Source organism: Anser anser (assembly GCF_964211835.1).
Source record: "Anser anser genome assembly, chromosome: 5".
NCBI classification, from domain to species: Eukaryota; Metazoa; Chordata; class Aves; order Anseriformes; family Anatidae; genus Anser; species Anser anser.
Window position 1 is genome coordinate 30,477,385 of NC_139725.1, and position 23,318 is coordinate 30,500,702.

Genomic DNA, 23,318 nt, shown 5'->3' on the forward strand with positions numbered 1-23,318 from the left:
ACCTGTTCTCCCATCATAACACTGATTTTAAAAAGGAGCAGAGTTTTATTTCCCAAAAAGAAAGATAAAGAGGAGACCTATTTCAAACTTCTATCTGAAAGACTCTGGGCAAGCCTTATGAGCCACTAGAAGAGAATCTGTCTCCCTCTTTGATAGTCAGGATACAGTTTAAACAAAGGTTTTGAGATTACACGGTAATTGCCCAATTAGCTCTTGCGTGCAAAAGGGATTCTCTTGTGTTTATCCATATCCAGCAGGGCAGAAATCCAAAGCTTTCTGCCCACTGTGGATTTGCTCTTCCAATTCATTAGGATTAATTTCTCCACCACCCACACAGTTCTCTCAATCTCTTCCTCCCCTCCCTGCCCCATTGCCACCTGTCAAAGCTATAAAGATGATTGGTGCTTCTTAAGAGCAGCACAGAGCATCTTTATCCATCTATTTACTGACAGACGCTTTCTCCCCTCCTTTGCTGAACAAGTTCTCTCCAAAAGCCTGCAGCCTGTCAAGCTGTCCCCAGAGCACGTACGTGCGCGCAGTGTCTACCCACATCCCCTCCAGTAACCCCAGTGTGTAGTGTAACTCTTCCAGCCCCCTCGAGTCCTAGGCAGCATTCTGTTTTGACAAGTCTCAGAGAAAACATAAGACAACTTTCAAATCTAGTAGCCATCAAGCTAAGCAGTGATCTGTATAAACTGGCCAGCATCATGCCTTCAGGCTGGCCCAATTTATTTTTTAGCACTTCTAAAGCAGAGGATGAATTTGGGTAGATGGACATACAAGCAAATCCTGCTGCCTAGCCTTGGGCCAAAACCAGGACGGACTGTTTCTCCCCATCTCTGCAGCCCAAGGCTTGTACAGAGGCACAGGAAACAAGAGGGGCATTAGTTCTTCCAGCTCCGTCTCATCTACCCCTGCTTATTAAGTAACATCTTTTTCAGAAAGCCTCTTGAATTATATTACCAGAGCTGTTCTGGAAGATAATTGGTTTGGGAAGAGCCATCTCTGATCCTGTTGGTGTCACGGTACGACATGAAATCCTAGGAGCTCTCTTTCAAACTGGAAATCATAATAGCAACAGAGAGCTTTCATTTCAAGAAGAATGAACATGGGAAGAGTGCTTCTGACCCACAGTCCCCTCCACTGCTGGAAATTATTTGAACTCCATCAAAGGAGAGCACAGGTAAACTGGAAAGCCTCAATAAAACACTTTGCTTAGAGACATCCGTCACAGTCCTTAAAAAAATAAAAAAATTGGAGCACTTTCAGCAGCCACAGCTGGGCAAGAGGAAGAACAGTCTCACAAACATAACTCCGAATGAAAACCCAAGAGACGGCACAGCGACAAGACACCTAAGAATGAGACGAGCCAGTCTCTCCGCATGCCAGCTCCTCAGCTGGAGGATGAGAATAACAGCTTTTTCCATCTCCGGGGAAGTGCTGGGAAGTACAAGAGAGAAGACTGAGCAAGGATCACGTGCTGGGGTTGAAAAGGCTAAGCAGATCTCTCGAGTACCCTTCTGTTACCGTGCCTGCCACGGCAGCACAACACAGAGATATTCAAATTCGCTTTAAGCTGGCAAGTATCTGCAGCAGCCCCCGGAGCAGAGCGCTGCTCACTGGGAGCTAATATATCTTGGCAAGATGCATGGCACACGGCCCCCTCGCACTGCATTATTTTCTTACCCACCGCTTCTGCGCCCTCAATCCCTCAAACAACATCCACTGTGCTGCAGCATGCACGTCTGTGATTTGCACACCGTCATCTTGGGTTGCTGGGGCTTTCCTGTCGGGATTAAACAAATAGCAAACTCTGCGCTGCCTTTCCCTCCCCCTTACCTCACTCTCCCATTGCTTTTGTGCATGCTAAAGTGAAGTGCTCCCTCCGAATCAGATTTCAGCTGTCACAAAGCCAGCAGTTTTCTCCCAGGAAGTCTAGGTGCTAATGACAGAAATAGCAGCTGCCTCTAAATAGTTCATCTGCCACATGTGGTCAAAGGCCAGTAAAAGCAAAGGCCAGGAGCAGGTGCACGGGCTGATTGCTTAAAGAACCTTCCCGGGCAGGGGGAAGGAAGCGAGGAGACCTCCCCATCCACACAAAGGCCAAGGACAGCCACCAAGGCAGCAGCAGCAGGGCTACGACAGGGAGCGCACCCACCTGGGCACGGCGAGGCTGGTACCACCTGCAGGATACAGGGCTGCTGCCACCAGGCACCCTGCTGCTCTCTGCCCTTCCTTCAGCCCACCCCAAGCAGTTACACCTCAGACACCAAGCAGTGCTTAGGGCTGTAACCCCTCCAGCATCCCACAAGCCTCTCCACCCACCCCAACGAGAGCACTTCGTACAGGTGAGACAACAGAAGACAAAAATATTTAAGTGCCTTGCTAGAAGTATGACTGAGGGGGGAACTAGGACTACGGTTTCGGTGTTTCTCTTTCTCAAAATCCAGTGCTTTACTCAAAATGAAGGTTTGGTTGTTCTCGGCGAGGGTCCAAGGACATGCTTCGTTGGCAGCATTACACAATCTATTTAGAGCTTTTGATTCCCACATGTTCAAAGCACTTGTACTTTTCACAAAAACATTGTGGTGTCATTGAACATGATGTTATGTTTGAACTGAAAGGAGGAAAAAACATCTCTCCCCATCTATTCTGACACACAAATACGAGTTGGTCTCCTACTATCACACTATCTTAGGAGAGAATGAAAGATGAGTGAACTCAGCCCTATCTGTGCTGATTAGTGACAATCCATCACCAATTTACTGAGAGAAAAAATGCTTCCTGCAAGGCCCACCATCATTTCTTTCATTCTGCTTGAAGGCATCCTGGGCTAGAAGGAAGGATGGGAGAACCTGGAGGACCCAGAGAACCTGAGGCCCGGTCATATCCCAGGGGCAGTAAAGAGCACAGGTTAGGTCTGTTTTGGTAGGTCCATTCAGTTGCATCACCCAAGAACTCACACAGTAGGATTTTAAATGCTGGCAGGAAAGTATAACATTGCCTTCACTTGTCAGCTTAAGGAACTTATTAGAAACATGCTCTTACCAAAGGGAAATCTCAGAGTGCTCCAAAACACTTCTGCAAAGAGTTCAGATGCTGGCAGCGTTTAGGTAGAGCTACCACTGCAACTAGCACCAGCTGAAGGCTTCAGGAGAGTTCAGGAAAGGTACCTTGTGCCACACTGCTCAGGACCAGACAGCAGGACCTTTGTTTTATTTGGGTGACCCTGGACCTACAACATGATTTAAAATGCTGCTTCTGCAGGCAGGCAGAAAGAAACAAGTTTGCAAAAACTGCCCTATGAATGAATGGAAAGAAGTCAGGATGTGGGCTTGTTTCCAGATCTGCTTCAACGTATGCCATCAAAACTAAAATAGAAGGAAAATACTGGTGTCATTCCCTTTCCAATATTTCCAGCTAGAGGAGCTGGGGGGTCAGGTTTTCACATCTGAATACTCCCAACATTGAGAAATGCCTTACATCTTGATGCAAGCCGAGTGATAATCCTCCTCCTCTCACGTGTGCTCAGGTCTGTCTCTGTTCAGCCCCTCTCTTTCGGGCTAGCCAACTACCTGCACACAGACAGCAGGCACGTCCTAGAGCCCCATGTGTGCTCACATGCCCTGCTGTTTCTAGAGCAATGGTAAGCAGCAGCATATCTCAGAGACAGGCGATTAGTTGTGCCCCCCAGGGATTTAAGAGACATTCAGGTGCCTTTCAAGGGAGATAAACATTGAAGTGCTTGTCCCAGTACGTGCCCATGAAGGACAAAACAGCTATACTGCAGGAGCATTACGCTTCCAAACATACCCAGTGGTACAGCACCAGGACTGCTGCAGGATCCAGGACACAAGCCTAACTTTCTCTTCTGGTTTCCCTGTTCCTACATGCACTGCCCCTGCTGGCACATTTCTGGTAGCAGCAGGGCATCTGGCATGGGGCTCAGCTGAGATGGCCATCACTTCTGGGTAGCTTTGTCCATTCCTGAGTGCTTACGGTCCTTAAGAAAACAACAACTTCACAAATAATGAGTGGCAGGGCACCGAAACCTTTCTGACTCGACTGATAAAACGGTTCTCCATGCTTCACGGGCAGTTCAGAAGCTTGACATAAGGGATATTGTGATGATTAATAATTAACTGCCTGGAGACACAGAGCTCAAGGACAGATGCCTCTCATCTGCAGGCTCCATGAGCTGAGGCTGCACTTTGCAGGAGGAGGGAGGGGAGCCAGCAAGGCGAGAAGGTGACAAGGTTGGTGTGCCCCTAGGACGCTAGCAGCCTTATCCAGACGCTTTTCCTTTTGCCTCCCAACACATAAGAAGGTATTATGCTGTGCTTCTCGAGGTAGCTTTCACTACCCTAGTCACTGGGGGATCAGAGCAGCAACGATCTCTGCCAATTCCTGGTGAGAACTCACCTAAATGAGATGCATCCTTAGAAGCTGCATTCGTGTATTTAATAGGCTTTAACATCAGCTTTAATGAGACACCTCTGAGACCTCAGGAGAGGTAACAGACAGCTGGAAATGTGCTTCAAAGTCCTGTGGGTGTGAGAAGCAGAATTCAAGTTCAGTTCAGATGCACCAAGTACAGGATTTTTAAGCACCTGATGTGTTAGAGACTATTAAATTGTTCTTTACAACAACTTTAAAAATTTCTATCTGCATAAACGTGTTTGATCCAGCAACAGCTTTAACTGTATCGAGATTATCCAAAACAACAGCTGCAACAGGAACTGAGCTGCATATCTCAAGGTAATTACACATTACAAAGGGAATCCTTGGAGCATTTCAATAACATGCCATATAAAAAACAGCACTTAAAAACACACAGACATGCTAGCCTCCTAGCATAACTTCATTGCAGGGAAGGATTTGGAAGAGGTCAGTTTTACTCCAGCCTGCTTCCTGCCTCCTTGCCTTCCACTCGAAAATAGGGGGTGTTGTAAAGGACACTGAAAAAGTTTGAGTTCTGGTTGGATACGTGGCGTTGAAGAAGAAATACTGTGAGGGAAAGAAGCATAAGGAGCATCTTCCTCTCCAGCCCCCTTTTCTCTTGCCTCCTGATTCAATTCCCAGAAGAAATGTTCCCTCCCGTGAGCTCTGTCTGAATACAAGGGACAGAAGAGGACACCCAGCAGTGCTGCAAGGCCAGAAGGACATGTCCCCAATCCAATTAACGAGGTGCTGGGACAGATGCCCTTCTGTCCTCCCTTCCCCCCCATGGAGCATCCTGCCTGCTTGGCTAGGCTTTGCCATGCCTCTGGCTACCATGATGCGGCGTCTCCTGCCAGCAGCACTCTGCCCAAGGGAAGAGCCAGAATTTGGCCCAGACAGTAAAAACAAGCAAAACTTGCATGGATCCACATGGTTTGCATTCGTTTATCTTCACAGAGCCTTTTGCTCTTGACAAGCCACAGCTTTTACGCTTATGAGACCTATGCAAAAATGGTAAGTTTCATAGTGCTTCCCTTCTTCTGGCCCCGTGAAGACCTGAGCTTGAAGTGGATCCATTCATTTTGCCTCTCTCCGTTCTGTTTCTGCTTGGCTTACACTGGAATTACTCTGTTCTGGTTTAGTTCAGTAAAACCCATTCGTCAAAGCATTTGTCCCCAATATCCTCACAGCAGCAGGCACAAAAAGGCACAGTGCTCCAGCAGCAGAATAGGTCGGCTCCACGTTCCAGAGATCTGCCAAAGAGAAGATAGCCAGCTGCCTTGGATAATGAGCAGCCATAAAAATTAGAGTGAACAAGGGCATAGCAAATGACACTGCAATCAAGAACAATGATGTTAGAACTGGAGACAGATCAGCCAAAGCCAGTGGGTGGATTTCGGCTTGGGATACGTACTTCCAGCTCTGGCCTCTGCAGATTTGGAAACATTTAGCATTGCCTTCCCACAGGGCCTTCATCACAGGGGTACTTTCATACGATGCACTAGCCTGTGCACTCTTAGTGCTGAGACAGACTCAGAAGAAAGGCTGCACAAGTAATTGACTTTTCAGGTTTTGTAGCCAACTAATGAGAAAAGGGCAGAAGAGATCCTTCTCAGGGCAAACAAAGCCTGACATCTGTCTAAAAATGCCCTGAATGGAAACAAAGCACTAGGAGGAGAGAAGAGCAAGGTAGACTTCTATATACCAGGAAGAGTAAGTGCTTTCTGCTTGTACCTGACAATGAGGAGTCCTCTCCTGAACAAGTGTCTGGACAGACCAACTTTCTAACCTCCTCAGTCTGCGAGAGGGGATTTGGTTCTCCATCTGCTTCAGAGGGAGGCAGCCTGGCCACGCTCTCATAGCTTATATGGAGTCAGGCCTTCTCAGCACTTCACGGTAAAGCAGTTTCCTTCTATATAAAGTGAAGGAAAGACTCCTCCTTATAAAAAAAAAAAAAAAAAACACACGTTCAGTGGGCCAGAGAACAAGTTTGAACAACACTATAGCCTGGTTCCAGCCTAGACACCCTCCTGGAACAGCCAGGACCCACTGAAATATTCTCATAGTGGACAAGTGGATGTTTCCAAACAAAAATTAAACATTTTGACATAAAAGGCCCAGAACAACCAGATCCAGAGCATCCTGCTGTCTGCCTCTATGGCAGACTTGCATGAAGGGGCATTTGTTTGAGTCCCTCAGGGATTTTAACCAGGTCTCTGTCACTCTCGATGAATCAGCACTCTAGGTGGTAGAAATCAAATGCAGAAATACCACTGCTCCTCCCCCCGCACATAAACAGTGCTCATGTCAGAACCTCTGGGCATGTCATGCCAACTGCAAAACCACAGGATACTCCAGACATCTCTACAAGGTTGATAGCTATGAAACAGGATCTACAAGGAAGGAGACCTGGACCTTTACTGAGAGGAAGCCAGACATCAGATGGATACCCTAAAATGGCCCCCGATGTCTGTGCTTAGGGAGCTAAATGCGACCCTTCATTTTCCAGCTAAGGGCTTTGCTAAGAAAACACCTCAGCCCTGCCTGGAAACACCAGCAACCTCTTCTCAGGAGTGTGCTGAGGCTCCTGCCCTACATACCACCCAAGAGTGCAGGTTAATGAGCAGGAACAACCTCTCGGACTAGTTCCATGCTTAACCTCTTGATCCTCTCTTTCTGCCACGTCTCACATTCAGCAGGCTAATCCAGAGTTGGAGGGAGATGGCAAACATAGGGCAGTTATAAAGTCACCTGCCCGAAATGGAGCAAGACACACAGGCAAGTCAAGAAGAGATGTCTAGAAGAACTCAAGCTGATTTCTCTCATCACGCACCTAGGGAAAGCTAACCGATGGCAAGGCCTATAGCTCACTCTAGAAGGCAACACTGCTGCCCCAGGGCATGCAAGGAGCCTAATCATCAACTAGGAAAGCTTTTTTCCTTACATCAATGTCCAGTATAAATCACTAGTAGAAGATATTGAAGAGAACACCAAAGGGCTGTAGTTCCTTGTTGATTTAAGTAAGACTATAGGTAAAGCAGAGTAACAGATCCAGGGCTGAAGGTTCAGCAAACCATGTTATGAACAGAGCTTTCACTGTGCCAGGTCCTCCATCTCCCAGAGATGTGCATCTATCAGCAGCCACACAGATACTGACCTGTGTGTTGACCCACATGATGAAGGCACTTACTAAACAGGCTGGAAACGCTTTCAGCATCTCTAGCACCTGGCACATGTTTATGTAGATAAGCATCCCTGTCTATCAAAGATCAATTGTAAACCACAGCATTTCTCTTACCCTTATCATTGCTTTTCCAGACACCTTAATATTCAAAGCTGAAGAACTAAGTTACCAATTAAGACAATTTTCCACTCTTAGGACATGGCCTCATATTTTGCTCTGAGATGAGAAATCTCACTGATTCATGTGCTTATTAGATAAAGCTCTGAAGTAATGGAATATGTTTTCAATCCTCTAGACCTCTCACACAAGAACATTTCAGTGTTTACCCAGAACAGCAATTTTTTATTTTTTTTTTACCCCAAAGGAATTTGAGTCAGTTTGCAAGAGAAAGATTCACCAGACTTGTGAATTTTGTTTCTCTTCTTCCCCAGCAGAAATATAGATTTAGCATATTGATTGATCTCTGCCTCCCTCCCCAGCTTCAGCTACGTCATCTTGGCACAATGACGGGAACAACAGAGACTGAAACACAAAATCAGGGCAACCCAGGTCACTAAAGCAGCCTGCAGTCCTAGGACGCCCATTTAAATTCAGTCCACCTCACCAATGCACAAGCGTATACCTGCCTACCACCACGCTCAGAAATAGATCCGACAGCTGTTCCAGCTTAGTGGCTTTGTTTCTATCACTGGTGCTCAGCTCTCCACAGCAGAAGTCCCCTGAATGTATAAGTGGTCCCTGTGGGCTGCCTCGCTGGGAGGCTTGATGACCAGCTGAGCCATGGCACCAGAGTGCCTCAAACCCATAAACCTGGGACGAAGTACAAAATGCAGAAGGATCTGCTTTGCTACAGCCAGCGTGGATCTTTTTGGTTAAGAGAGTGACAGCCTTCAGTACTGCCAACCCATCAACTTCTATCAGTACTAAGATTGATTTGAAAAAAAAAAAAAATAATAATCTGAGTGACGTTAGGAACCTTGACAACCTACTGAGCCATAGGCTAAACCTTGCTGCCAGAAGTGTCACATTCTACAAGGAGTCTGCCTTGGTGTTGGGGGAAGCCCCAAAAAGCACTGGAAAAAATTCATTGGAAGTCAGCTTCCACACGGCTTCAAGAGTAAACCGCCATTTCTCTCAGAGCTGCTCAGAGACAGGTCAGAGGGTTGTAACTTTGTCTGTAGATGAGGTTAAAGGACAAGTCCCAGGAGCAACAGAAGTTTTCTGTAAAGTTAGAACTGACCTTGCCTTGAGAGCCTGGATGTATATCTGCAATCCTGCCCACAAACAAGTCAACTCCTGCCTCTCCACGAATTCAGGCTGCCTTGCACTAAGCCCTTTAGAGGCACTAAGAGATTAGCAACTGCAGGAGCCAACTCAAGAGCACTGCTGTGGGAGCTGGGCTAACAAGGGACCTGTGAGGCTTTGCTCCAGAAGCAGAGCTCATGCATTTATTGCACTGTGTTAGCTTTTCCCTAGTTCTCCTCATTCATCAAGGTTTCATGTATTTGCTGATGTGAAGGAGAGGGGGTTGGGGAGCAGCCTTCCTAGCACACGTGGCACTCGCAGAAGTGTGAATTCCTGCAGTGCTCCGGTTGAGCCAGTTCAAGTCATCCCATGGGGCAGCAGAGCGCCGGTTCAACAAGCTGCTGATGGGGTGAATGCTGTAGCTGGAGAGAGCAGCGCTCTGTGTACAGTCAAGAGGCACAGTCAGGAGATGGAGATCATAAAACATCTCATGCTCAAGCTTAGAGGAGTCAGCTAGAGAACTGCGGTGCTGGAGAAGATGAGCAGCAATGCGGACAGGTAGCCGGCTTGTCACCCTGACAACATCAAACCAGACTGTTCCTGACAGATAAATGCATCTCCAGCCTGTTGCTAAGACAACAAAAAAAAACATTTATTATGCATAAATGAGCACATTTCATCGCTGGGCTTATTAACCCAGGCCATGCCACTTACTCTGTAGCTTCTTAATTGGGTTAGATCAGATGCCATATCCCGATTGCTGCTTCTTGAACTAATGGACTCAGCTGCAGCTCAGTGTATTAGCTGCTTTATCTCTTCTTCCTCCAATTGATTTCCTCTCTCCAAAGATGCAAGAAAGAAGGGATGTCTAGTTTCATTTCATCATTTTCCCACAGGCTTGACTCAGGCACTGACTACACCACAGCGCTCTGCATCACTGACCTGCTTTCCTCTTCCCTTCACTCCTGCATTCAGGCAGAGCAAGGCAGCAACCCCGCTCTGACTGGTCTGCCTGCGGTCAGCCTGATGTCACTACAATTGAATTGATGCAGACTCGGAGAAGAGAAGCAGAAACAAACCCTAGCTTTGATTTATTTGAAAATTTGGATGTACCGCTTGCAGATTTGCCAGAACACCCTATTTATTTATTTTTAAAGCCATGAATGCTTGCACTGGGAGATGTTGCATCCAAGAGAAGTGAAGCCATGGATAGCCCTCTCATATCTTGGGCTAAGGATTCTGCTGACATCCCGGTAGAGCAACTTTCTCTACTGTCCTACTTCCCCCCATTTGCAGTAGTTGTCTACCCAGTCTCTCTGGCTTCTAATGAAGAGTTTTCCTCACAGATTTCTCTGGATCCATAACAACATGTAATAATACATAACATGTAACAATATTATATTACCATCACAGATTTTGCAGTGGGATCTTTTTTTCACTTGACTTACTGTGACTCCAAGACCTATGCAGCATGAGCATAGTTTAACAATCTCACCAAGAAGCCAACAGGTGGCCAATTAAACGCTCCAGGAAGACAAAGAAAACAAGCATTTGATATCTACCAGTCCTCCCTTCCCACTACCGCCTGTGACTAGCAGCAAGTTCAGTTGCTCAGAGAAAGAGAAGCAGTTCAGCACTTATGTAGGACATGTTACAGCACTGTGGGGAAACCCACTACGAGACACCAGGCAACTGCTATCTCACCAGTCTGTTTTGTTACACAGCATGCTGTACGGGATATGGTCTGAAGGCAGCAGAGTAAGGTTCTGTGCAAATGAAGAGTCAGTGACAAAGTAAAATCCTGAGACCATAATCTTCCCCTTGTCACTCAGCAATTTAAGGATCTACCTTTAATCTCATCCCATAAGAAGCCTGTGAAGAAGATAAGATACCAGAGATCTTCCTCAGCCAGGGCTTATTCATGAAATTCTTACAAGCTTTGAGAGTAGTCACAGAACAAATAAGGACATCATACACCTACCAAGCTTTTCCAAGAATACGGCAAACTTCAGTGAACAGTGTGTTTTTGAGAAATGAAGTGATTCAGATTTGGCAAATAGTTTTGGACAGAGATGATTGGCAAACATTTTTAGGAAGAGTCAAAACATTTCATTTAATGTGTTCTAAGAAGTGGCGATTTTGTTTCAGAACAACTATTTTTTTAATATATTAGGAGATGCCAGAATTTAATTAAAATCTCCCAAAAGCAATATTTTGCATTTTGTTCTCCATTTGTTAAATATATTGTTTTGCCAACGTATGAAAGAGAAAAAAAAAGAAGAGATCCCAGTGACTCTCTATCACTTCATCTTTCAAGACCACAAGTTGCAGTATCGACATAAAGCATCACTTCAGCTCATCACAGCAGGAAACTCCGCAGGTATCAAGCTAGTTGATGAAAGAGTCCTTTTGCTTTCCATTTGGCTTCCTGGAATACCAAAGGCGGTCAGGTGATGCAGTATTTCTCTATACATAGCAGCTCACAAACAACTCCTGAGTAGTGCAGAAGGGGGACCACCACCTGCAATAGGATTTCTCGCCTCTCCCTTCTGACTAAGTGAGCTGAGAGCATCCGAGACCTCTACTTGCAGTAATCACAAACATGTTGACATTTTTCTGAGTAACTAGACTCACTCTTCCCTCCAAACAGAGAGATAATAAAATGTTCCATGATCTAGTCAGTGCTTAAAACATTTGCTCCAGAGAATGAAGTGTTCTGCTTGCAATCCTGCTGCTGCTTCTAAGGCAGATTCAAAGACTCCTTATGTACTGAAGCTAGAGGAACAAAGAACCTCTAATTCCTTCAGCCTCAAAGCACATAATTATAGTGGTCAGGAGACTCACTCTGCCTGTTCCACCTGCATAGGAAGCCTAAAAAGGGATGCTAGAATGGTAAGGTTGCACTGGTTTTCAATCCTGTATACGTCACCATCTCCAAATCAGATGCAAGCAATGCATGTTCAAGTATAAGGCTGAAAATAGCAGGAAGAAAATGAGCTCCCATCTCCATAATACTATTCTGTGACAGAAAAATTAGCTTAAAGCACTAAAGCATTGGGTGTTTATACTGTGGCCATACAGACCCTCTAGCTTTACATCTTTCCTCACAGACCACCGGCCTGTCCTCTTTACTAAGAGACTCTCTCACAAGCCTCTACTCAGAGCACATAAAATAAACACCCAATTCTCACCCTATCCCAGGGCCTGCTGCAGAATACCACAGGCAGGTTTCCCCACCACAACGTGTTCATCTGAGAATCCTACCTCTCTTCTGGGACTGTGAAGAAAGCCAGACAGCTCCATGCAACTCCCCATCCTTGAGGCAACATCCTACTGCTAGGCCTTATTCCCTAAGGCCAGCTCCACACAGAAGGCATTTATAAAGTCAGAAAGAAACAACCTCTTCAAAGCTTTTCTGCCCACCTGAGCCACTCGCAGGCTGTGATCAGCTTCTGCTGTGAGACCACAAGCTGCCTGGCTACGAGGAGCACAGGCCGTGTTTCCTGGTGGCCCAGCTGAAACTACTTCTCCTCTCCCAGGGAGAAGGACGGACTCGTTGCAGCATACTCAGCCTTGCTGAGACATTGTGGTATCACCACCAGAGAAAGGACAGTGGAGGTCAGCTGCGCTGTCACTGTCCAGAGCCACAGCTCATTTGCCAGAGACACTCACAGAGAATGGGGGAGCTGCTTTGCCACCCCACAGGGTTTCCTCAGCCCCTCTGGCTGGTGCCAGGAGCCCACCCTGTGGTCACAGTGAGCTCAATGTAATTTTCCCCTCTGGGTTCATCAGCTCCTAATGAACTAAGTGACAACTTGCAAAATGCAAGGAGCTTTGGAGCTTACCTTAGTAGTAAAGACAGACACTTGTGATCTCTGAGGCTGATTATTGAAAGTTTGGGCCCTCAAATATGAACACACAAGTATTTAAAAAGAGAGAGAGAGGAGCTAGAGCAATTTCACTGCTGGCTGCACTGCACTTCCTTCTGTCCACCACTTCCGTGAAAGGTAGAGGTTTCCCTCCCAGTGAGTTTTGTACTACCACCTCCCTCCCTCCCTCCCCACAAATGCCTCCTTCTGTGCAGATGGAGCCTCCCAGGATGCTCAGTTCCACCATGCTGATAAAAATCAGGTTTCCTGGAACTCCTGGAAACAACACACATGACCATGCTTTTACATCCTCTGGCCAGAATGCCACCGCTACTTCAACACAGGCTGCGAGCTGTAATACCACAAACACAAAACACAGGCCTTTACCACTTCCGTGGCGACAGGAACTGTACAGTGTTTATTTTTTTGTCAGGGCTACTTGGCTGATCCACTCGGTGGTGTGATGGAGAAATCAAAACAACACCATCACCCACTAATCAGTGAAGCAAGAGAGACCCCAACCTGTCATCTTCAGGGCCACCCTTTGCTATCAGCAATTGCCCATCAGCCCTATAGAGGGCAAACGACATAAAGGATACAAAGAACTAAAAGAGTTTGGGAATTATAAAGAATTACATTTTTGGCTACCTCTCTAAAGGTAGATATCATTGGGAGAAATCTCAGAGCTAGCGTGCCTACAGTGACCTGAATGTTATTTACCTCTCATCGCTCCAGAGAGGATGATAAGCAATGTCAGTGGAATCCATGGGATAAAGGTGGGAGAAAGATCATCTCAGGGGCTCGTTTTCACCAGCATAAAGTACAAGCAAAAATACCAGCAGATCGAGATGACAGCTTTGTATGTTATCAGCTGCAAAGACAGTGGAAATTCAGGACAACTATACATACAATAAAAAGGGACAGCAATGATGTAAATATATTTTCTTTTAATTTAATAGCACGAATGTGCTTTGCAATAAGCTGAAACATGATGGGAGCCCCCAGCTTGAATCTCTGCCAAACTGACTATTTTTAGATGAATGCGTTTAGCTAGCTTGTTAAAGATTTAAACCTAGGCAATATTTGCAGTCGCTCTTATGTCAGATTTCAGGAAGTGACATTTATTAACGTTACAATGATGTAGTTACCTATTCTAAGGTAAGACAGAAAGAATTAAAGCAATAAGGAAACAGAATGTGATCCAGGCTGAAGAAAATCAACCTTGTGATCTAAGTAAGATCTCATCCACGATGAATAGCTTATTAAGGAGATTTGGAGGGAAGGGATCAGCAAGTTATGAAGGGGAAATTGATTTATCTTTCCAAAGGTAAAGTGATAACTGACTAATCGGAGCAAACTCTATCATAGATTTTACAGAGAGAATTATTTCCTGCAGGTCTCCAAACAGCTGTTGGCTTAGGTTAAGTCCACGCAAGAGATGGATTCAGATTCGGAGAGATTCATCCACAATCAAGCCCCTGATCTGTGTTGTTATTCTGTATTCACATTCACAGCTTACATCAGACTTCAGCATCCTGCATACTCTTTAAAATATCCTTGTTGAGCAGCAAAGTTCTCCCTCTCTGCCTTTTTTTGCAAGTGTGTACTGGTGTGTAGAAGCTCTTTAGCAACAGATAAAATAGGATATAATCACTCTGCATGCTGGGGGTTAGGGAAATTGCTTTTGATGAAGATATTCTGAACACTTGGAATACAAGTGATTTTTGCTCAATTCTTTAACGCTGAAGAAAATAAGTCTCATAAATAGATCTACCTGCTTTAGCTATTTGTGCTAAACACCTCATTAAGCATAAGCTTTTTTATTTTCCCCCTAAAAGAAGCATGGTACATATCCAATGGGTAAAAGGATAAATGGCTATAATCTTTGAATACACAAGACTACACAGAATGGGTATTTCATAGCTGCACAAAGCCCATAATTGAACTTGTGCCCTAAGAGTAAGCTTTCCTGCAGTGTAAGTGCTTCCAGATGCCATACAGGGGTCACGTTCCTTGTCAGGAAAGCAGAGCTTTACATCCAGTTAATTGTTATCCCCAGCTGTCTTTTTTTTTTTCCTTTGAGACTAGTTTTCCAACAGTCATTCAAGCAAATGTGCTCATTTCCCAGTTCCCCCGCAATTCCCCACCACAGTGTAACAAAGTGCAGATTTTGCATGGCTGCATTCCAAACTCCATGGTGTTAAAATCATAGCAGCAATGGAAAAGCATGTAGCCTCAATAATCATAATGTAGGATTTGAACTAGAGGTGACTCAGTGGTAGTCAAACAGATGCTATATGAAAATAGAATGGTTTCTATGTACAGAGCATTAACTTGTGGTTAACGTTAACCATGGAGTTAGTACTGACACAGGAAGGTTTGCGTGGCTTGCTGGGATGCAAAAATTACTCAGTCTGAATTAAACTGATGACCTTGATTCAGTTCACTGTGCCTGGGTGTCCATCTCAGCACACAGTGACCATGAACAGCAAGTCCCTTCTCCACAGCTTCCTTTGGGCATCATCTTTGGTGTCAATGTCATTAAAGAGAAGGCAAAGACCAAATCTGTCCAGATCCCTTCAGCTCAGTACTGATTTGAGACAGCTCAACAGTAACCAAGAGGAAAGCTAAGACCACAGCCTGCAGCAAAACAAAGTGAAAAAATGCAAGGAAGACAGTGCATACAACAAAAGGGCAACGCAACTCCTTTACCTTCAAATTATTAGCTAGGCACACGCACACTCAAGAGTTCAACGTCAGCCTCTTGATACCAAGAACTAGCCACCAGCTGCTTGGGTTTCCAGACCTAATGTTTGAAGAACAGCTTGGGGAAGTTCACAGTTCAGGCTGCCAAGCAACTGACCGTTAAACACTCAAGACCAAAGTCTAGGGAAGGAGTTTACACCAGCTTGGTCGATTTTGCCAATACTAGCTCTGGAAGAGGCAGCGTCAAGCTATTCTTGTTGTGCTTTCCAGAATGTCCTTCAATACAGACACAGTCCTACCTGAAGAGTCCTTACCACTCCCTCTTCCCTCAGGAAATAAGCCAGCTTTTTCAGCCAACAAAAGATCACTTAATCTTTGTGACAAGAAGAGGTTTGGCATTTACTAGAGCCCACTCTTTGGTGGCTATTCTCTGGATTTTCCCAACAGGGAAACCCACATTACTCTGTGGGCTTCCTATTGAAAGTTGTCACCCTTTGATGACAAAAAGCAAATGTATGCCATAATCTTAAAAGTACGGAGCTGGATGTATAGAGCCAGTCAGAACATGGGCCACATAAAGTTATATTTTTCCCAATAAAGTTCACTCAATTCTTTGAAATATTTGAAAACATTTTTTTTTAAAAAAAAAAATCACTAGCTCATACATTGCCATCAAAATGTTCCTTACCTTAACACATCTATCCTAAACTTGTGCCGGGCCAGAGAGCAAACAGGTTGTGCCAAGCCTTCTTCTTTCTGGGGGCTTGTGCCAAGGATGGGATTCAGAGATCATCCGATTTGTTAGCCCAGGGAGTTTCCACTGACATTGCCCCTTGCAGAAGGAGGGCAAGGGAAGCAACTTGCTTCACTATGAACTTCCAGGAAACATTTCCAAGCAGCATGTCCCTATGCTCCTCCCTGTGCTGAAACTTCATCAGTTCAGACTGCTTTTTACTCCTGCTGTTCCAATTAACCTTCAGAGACAATAATTAACTACTATCTCATGTATATGAGGGACTGATCCAAATTATTAGCCTAGAAACCACATCCTTAATACAATTCTACAGATGTTTCTCATCCCTGGATGATATCCTGACCCCTTCCTCACAGCCTGGCAGTCCTTGATCACTCAAAATTAAATGACGACTGGCTCCTAGAGAGAGGTGATCACATCTTCTTTCTTAACTGGGACACTGGAAATTAAAAAGTCCTCCCCTCACCCACTGCTGCTCCTGAAAAATCCTGCAGAGAATCCAGCACGGTTTTACCTGTAATCTGCCACAACGTGCTAAACATTCCAAAGGAAAAAAAAAAAAACAAAAACAGTGGTCAGTGTCATCTCTGACAGCCAGAACATGACATATTTAGATGAGGAGACTGCTGGAGGAGGGTGGACATCACCCTCTCTGGGGATCCGTGCTTGGCTCCTCTTCGTGCAATGCCTGCCTCCAAGCACAAGCTCCCTCCCAATCCCTCTGCTCCCCATAACCCAAACTGTTTCGTACTCACCATATCATAGACGTTCAGGATCACCGGTTCATTGGCCATTGTTGATTGCAGCTGGAGGCTGGATTAAAACCTTTCAAGTCCCTGCCAGATGTGTGGTGCTGCCCCCAGGGTACGCTTTTACCCTGAGGCAGACAGAAGGAAGAACCTCATCCTGCAGCCTCCGAGGGAAGGAGAGCGGAGGGAGGAGGAAAGGAGGGAAATCTCACGGCTGGGGGTGTGGGGTAAAGTTGGTTGCAAGAAGGCAGGAAGGCTCGGGCTGGTGTTGCTGGTTGTACAGGGTTTATTTCACCCCTCCACAGCGTGACAGATGCCGGGTTTCCTTCTAACTCTGTAGCTCGCCTCCCGGGGGTCTGTAGGCTCACGCACGGCCGTGGCCAGGCACCGTCCGGCTCTGTTAATCCCAAAGCACAGAGAACAGCCTCCGGCCCCAGGGACGAGCCCTCCTCCGGCTCCGGGGGTAGCAGCGGGGGGGGGGGGGGGGGGATGAGCAGCTCTCGGCGTCCTTCTGGGCAGATCGGCGTGCTGGGGGCTGCAGGAACGCCGGGCACGGAGCAGGGCCGGGATCCCCGATCCGCTGGGATCCCTGGTCGGGGGGCCGGGATCCCTGATCGGGGGGCCGGGGCTCAGGCGCTCCGGGGAGGGGGGCTCTCGGCCCCCGGCAGGACGCGGCGAAGAGGCTGTGCCAGGGGGGCTCCAGCGCGGGGCTCGGCGGTGGGAAGGAGAAGAGGAAGGGGCTGGCCGCCCCCGGGGCAGAGCCGGGGTGCTGTGAGGGCCATCGCGCCCCCGGCCCGGCGGGTTGACCTGGCGGCTGCGCCCGAGGCGGCGGGAGGCTCTCGGCGGGGCCGGCGGGAGGAGGGCTGCGGGTGGGCCGGGGCCCCCCCAGCCGTAGGCTCTCCGCTCTTATTTCGGGACCGGCTCGTCCCGGGCCGGGCAGCTCCTGCTGGCTGACGGGCGGGGGGTCCTACCCCGTCCTCTGGTGGTGGCTGGCTGCATCTCGGCACGGGGGAGGGCGGGGAAGGGCCGAAGCCGCTGGGCAGGGCGCGGAGTTGCACTTCTGTCAGCGGCGGGGGCCGGAGTTTCTTCTGTCCTGGAGCTACTTTACGCTCGTCTCGCGGCCGGGCGGCTCTGCAGTGGCTTGCCAGCAAAAGCTCCCCTCTGACCTGGATGCGAGAGTCAATTATAAAATCCACTGCGGTAATTTCATCTTCCCTTCGCTCCTCCTCTCTCTTTAAAGGGAGGGCAGGGTCTGCGATGGAGCCGGGAAGGGGCGCAGTCGTGGGGAGGGGGGCAGGGCTCCTGCACGCAGGGACGGGAGGTGCCGTGCAAATGACCACGGTGACCTTAGATGTTCAGACACCGCAGACTTTGTGGAGCAGCCCCAAAAAAATCTATATAAATAAATAAATAAATAGCAGGGATGACCTCATCTGAGCTGGAGGCGTATCTGAGGCTCTCCGCCAGCTCTCAGCCAACCAGCTCTGAATGAAAATCGCAGGGAGCCCGTTACATCAGCAAAGCCCAGCATGCCCCAGCCCTTCCCGGCGCTGTCCCCGGCCGCAGGGCACCCATCCCGGCGGGGAGAAACGCTCGCCTCCCTTCGGCAGGGCCAGGAGGACAGACCTGGACAGGAGGACAGAGCCGCAGCCCGGCCAGCGACTTGTTACACCGCGTGCGGGGGGACGTGTGGTGGAGGCAGGCGGCACGGAAGGGGAGCGCGTCCACGTCCCGCCTTGCTAGCTGCCTGCCAGGAAACTTTTCCCCCAGCCGGTGCCGAAGAAGACCTGGCTTTGCCCTAACTGTACACGCTTCCATTTTCAAAGGGGAAAGCCACGTCTCGGGTGTGCAGCATGGCAGGGACTCCAGCACTGGGATTTCATTTGGGGTAGTTATCCCGTGGGCGGGTTAGGCAACTCCAGGCACCCCCAGCCCTCCAAGCCAGCAACCCCAGCTACCCTTCTGGGTGCCTTTAACCAGCTGCCTGCAGCAGTCTGAGGCCTGCAGGAACAGTCGGTACCGGTGGGAAAGGGTGCCTTCTCCTCCCTGCCACCGCACATCCAGACGCTGCCCAGAGGACAGGTTAATCCCCCAGCAACATTCAAAGACTGCTAAGCAACGAAAGGCTCCCTCCACAAGGAGCTAAGCGCCATCATTTGTGCCCAAACTTGCAAAACAAACCTCCTACTGAATCTCACAGGGCTCTTGCTAACTGCCAGAGATATCCCGAGATTGTTACTTTGGGGTATCTCTGCTGCTCTGGTGGTGGTGATGTTTTAAGAACACAAGAAAGGGAAAGGAGAGGGAATAGCTTATATTAGACCAACTGATGTAATTGGAAGAGATGAGCAGCACAAAAGCTCTTCCCACACTTGTCCACATGCTTACTTGCTGAATTAATTCCCAGGTCTGCTGTGCCCAAAGTTCTCTAAAATAAATGAAGAGACTTAAACCAGGCCCACACTCCAGCAACAGACATCTATAAATATTTAGTAGTTCAGAAAAGTGACAGTCACAAGCTTAGATGTTCTGTCCTAAAAACATTTCAAAAATAATCACCCAAGGAAAGAGTAAGACCAAAATCCTACTTTAAACTTAGAAATATAAAAAGAAACAAAATTAAAGCTAAAAGCTTGTCTTTAAATTCACCTTGCTTTAGGAGATCAAAGCCAGTCTAAATGTGCATTTGTAATTTAAAGGACTTTTGCTGTAGGAAATACAGTAAATGTCACTTGCGCAGGAAGACCCGGATTCACTCCACCTAACTTGAAATGTAACTGCGAGAGCTACATTATGAATGTAGTTGCTCTAGGCTCCCTCATATGCTTATGGAAAGAAGCCGTTCCACACAGTGACACAGCCTCACCTTTTAGGTGATCCTTTGAAAATTCCTTTTTTCACCCCATTCTATTCTAGGAGACTTATTGTAACTCCTGATAGAAGGGATCAGTCTGAATACAAATGTCCCAACATTCATATAAGCTGTTTAGCAGCCATATAGACTCTTTACAAGCCTTGCTTTGGGCTATGTTAAAGTGTTTCACCAACAGCTGGGGCTGATTCCACTCAAGAAGCAGAACTGTTCTATTTCAGGTGCATGAGTACAATTCTGCAGATAGCCCCACTGCTAATAGGCACCATAATCAAAGCATTAAAAAGCATTAACATTTAAATGACTTGTAAATACAGAGGAAAAGGGAAATTCTTACTACTGATTACAGCAGCTGGAACTAGCTTTGGGATCTGTTTTGAATTCTTTTAACCTTTTACACTAATTTTAGGAAACAGCAGAACCAAGCATTTTCCCATACATATGCCTAAGGCTAGACAATACCTTCATTCACATTTAAACAGCCTGCTGCAAGGTCTGATTTTCTGAGGTTCTCCACATCCCTAGACCCCCTTAGAAAGGATTCATTTGTGTTGAACCTTGGCCTTCCATACTTACTATTCATGACATAGAAGGGCACGCACCTTCAAGGATCACTGTCTGTAAATCAATGCGGTCTTTCATGTGTTCTAAGATTAATAAAGAGTGCGGCGAAAGGGTTAAAAGTAGACAATAATGCCACCAAAAAACATGAAATAGAAAACCAAGAATCAGGTACAGCCTTCAGTAACTACCTGGCACAACGACCAAGGCTGTAGCTGGGAGCACCTCAGCCACCTCCTCCAGGTTCCCAGTGACAAAAGTGGCACTGCTGGGCTCTGAAAATAGCGCTATGACACTCCACTGGGGACAAGAACAGAAAGAACAGCAGTGCACGAGAGCACTCATGGATATAGTAGAGATGATGGTCGTACCTGTCTACTTGCACTGCTAATCAGAATTTCTTGTTCAAATTAACACTTTTCCTTAATTTCAAAGGCTCCTTAGCAACCCAGTAGACAATGGGGCTTTCAGGCACATTTCACAGCTGGGCTGCCAAGTTTAAACTTCAAGACACATAATGGTCTTATCTGCACATCAGGTACGCCACCCCTGGCTGTCCATCATCCTTTTCGACAACTTGTCATTTTGGATTGTATATAGTGCTTTTGCCCACGTCAAGTTGTCATTTTTATCCCATTTTGAGTACATTAGCCAAGACCATCCTTTTTAAAGGAAGTATAAAAAGGCCTTTTTACAAACTGGAGATAGTTTTTATCAAGTCCCTAAGGATGGTGGAGGATATTCTAGAATGTAAAGAGAGTTGCATTGCCCTTCCTCCGTCTACAATAAATCACCTCCTGGGTGGGTAGCCTTGTTCCAGGAGTGCCACAGGAGGCATTTTGATTGAAAATGTTTTATCTCTCTTCCACCCAAAACACTTGCATGTAAGACAGAGCTGACTGATTTTGGTCTGGCTGTTGAATATGGGATATGAGGAAAAAATAGAGAGAGGAAATCAGCACAGGATTCCAGCAATGGCAAAGGGCCCGTGCTTTGCCCTCTGTAAAGCAATATGTGAAATAACTAACTTCATATTACACCACAAAGGGCAGGATAAGCTGTCAAGTCAAGGATTTAAAGGAATTATCCAAGCCTGTGGGGATCCATAGCTGAAAGCTAGGTGTGTGTTAGTAGCTGGAGGAAGCAAAGTTAATATTTGCATTCATTTCCTCATTGAGCCACTCTTGATTTTGTATTTTGTCTCCTATCTCATTGCAGCTACACTTCTCAACTTCTGAATATTAGGTTGTTTGTCAGGGCTGAAGTCTGGCTTCTGCTGAAGGGACAGGGAGCTGAGTTACAGCCTCCCCCTGAGCTACAGGGGCAGGCATTGCTGGGGCAGAGGCTGATGACTCTGGGCTGGGCTGAAATGGGGCTTCTGGGCCACAGACATGGTCGGGGGAGGCCCTAGGGGAGGAGAGGTAGGGTCTTTAGGGCATACTCCTGCCTCTGGTCCCTGGCAGTTTGGACTCTATCACTTTTGTTTACATAAAGCACCGCTGTCAGCTGATAGACAAATCAATATACACAGAGACTCAACCCGGAAACCAGGATGGAAATGTTGAACATCCATGTTCATTCTGATATTAAAGATTAGACAAGTAGTTATGAATATTATTAATACAAGTTCATGGCACTGAGTAATAGTTCAAGAGCAGCCAATGCATGCAGTGAAGAGGAATATTAGTAACAGTAACCTGTGTAATATACCTAGGGAGCTAAACAGGTTTAGTTTCAGAGTTTTTCACCAACCACATCTTCAGATCATTTATCTGCATAATGTTTAGAAGCTGCAGGGGGGGAGAAGGGTCCCAGATTATTGAAAACTATGTGAACAGACAAGAAGACACTGCACCTACCCAAGGAAAGGTGGCAGTTTAAAGAGATGGCACAGGTAAATGGCAAGAGAAAAGATACACCATCAACCCCACATCACAGAGGTATAGGGAATCAAAGTGACCAGAATTCAGTCAGACAGAAAATCTGCAGTACATACAGTCAGGACCAAAGAGAACTGAGCTGAGGTCTGCCTGACGTGCTCTGATCTACCACATGTTGTCAGCTGAACACAGAATTCAGAAGAAAAGGACAAGCTCCTTCAAAAAACACACTGCTGGGGACACTGACTACTTTTCATATATCACCAGTCAGATTACAGAGAGCAGGAAATAGGGGTGCTCTTGCTCCTGCAGATTTAAAGCTCACTCCAACGAGGAGAGCACCCAAAACTTCAGATTACGGAGCTGGGGTAGGCACCTTGCACCCTCTGGGGATGCTTGGGCACCTGCTCCTAGACTTTTCACCAGCCATTAAGCAAAGTTGTTACAGCACCTTCAGACTGCCTATTGATTAGTGTCCAGGCATTAGATACACAGGTATTAGGTCTCTTTTTCTGTCTGACTGAGTATCATATTCTGCAACTGCATCATAGCTGCAGTTGGTCATCCTAGTAAAGCTACCAAAGGTAGAGGTACAGGATATTGATTAAAAAGATGCATATAAGCATCACAACTTCTTCATAGAATTTAGGTATTCCTTTTTCTATATCTAAGCCTCTTTCTGCAGTCCTTTCAGAACCTGAACATAAAGAAAGTGAAAAAAAAATCACAACAAAACTGAAAGGTGTATCAAAACTAGTCCTAATTTGCAACTTTTCCAATGATTTTTGTTTTATTATTTTATGTGCAAAGTAGGATAAAATGCAACTTGTAAGCTAATCTTACAGCTTGGTAACAGTGGTTAGTAACTATAACTGCTCCAGTGCCTTTATTTGGATTGCATTAATTTCTTTACAAATTATTGTCGGTTGCTGTGGGTTTTGTTGTTGTTATTGCTTGGGTTGTGTTTGTTTTGTTGTTGTTGTTTTGTGGGTTATTATTCAGAATATTAATACTTAATTCCCTTTTCTTATTTTACTTTCCATAGCCTCATGTTGGAT

The 23,318-nt window shown here is 46.4% G+C and overlaps 1 protein-coding gene across 5 annotated transcripts in view; it reads right to left on the reverse strand.

Moving 5' to 3' along the window:
- LOC310899756 (deubiquitinase DESI2-like) overlaps nucleotides 1-18,199 on the reverse strand; it is a 55,514-nt gene extending 37,315 nt beyond the window's left edge. The window contains exons 1-2 of one of the 5 annotated variants that reach the window (XM_083836652.1): nucleotides 12,134-12,217; nucleotides 4,423-4,545 (exon numbers count right to left, since the gene is read on the reverse strand). In XM_083836652.1, the coding sequence (XP_083692778.1) occupies nucleotides 4,423-4,477 (55 nt within the window). In that variant the 5' untranslated portion in view covers nucleotides 4,478-4,545; nucleotides 12,134-12,217. Of the gene's footprint in view, nucleotides 1-1,686; nucleotides 1,786-4,422; nucleotides 4,546-12,133; nucleotides 12,258-16,953 lie in introns of those variants that run through there. The other 4 variants (XM_083836655.1, XM_083836653.1, XM_083836654.1 and 1 more) reach the window with 4 other exon arrangements.
- Nucleotides 18,200-23,318: the final 5,119 nt, after the last annotated feature.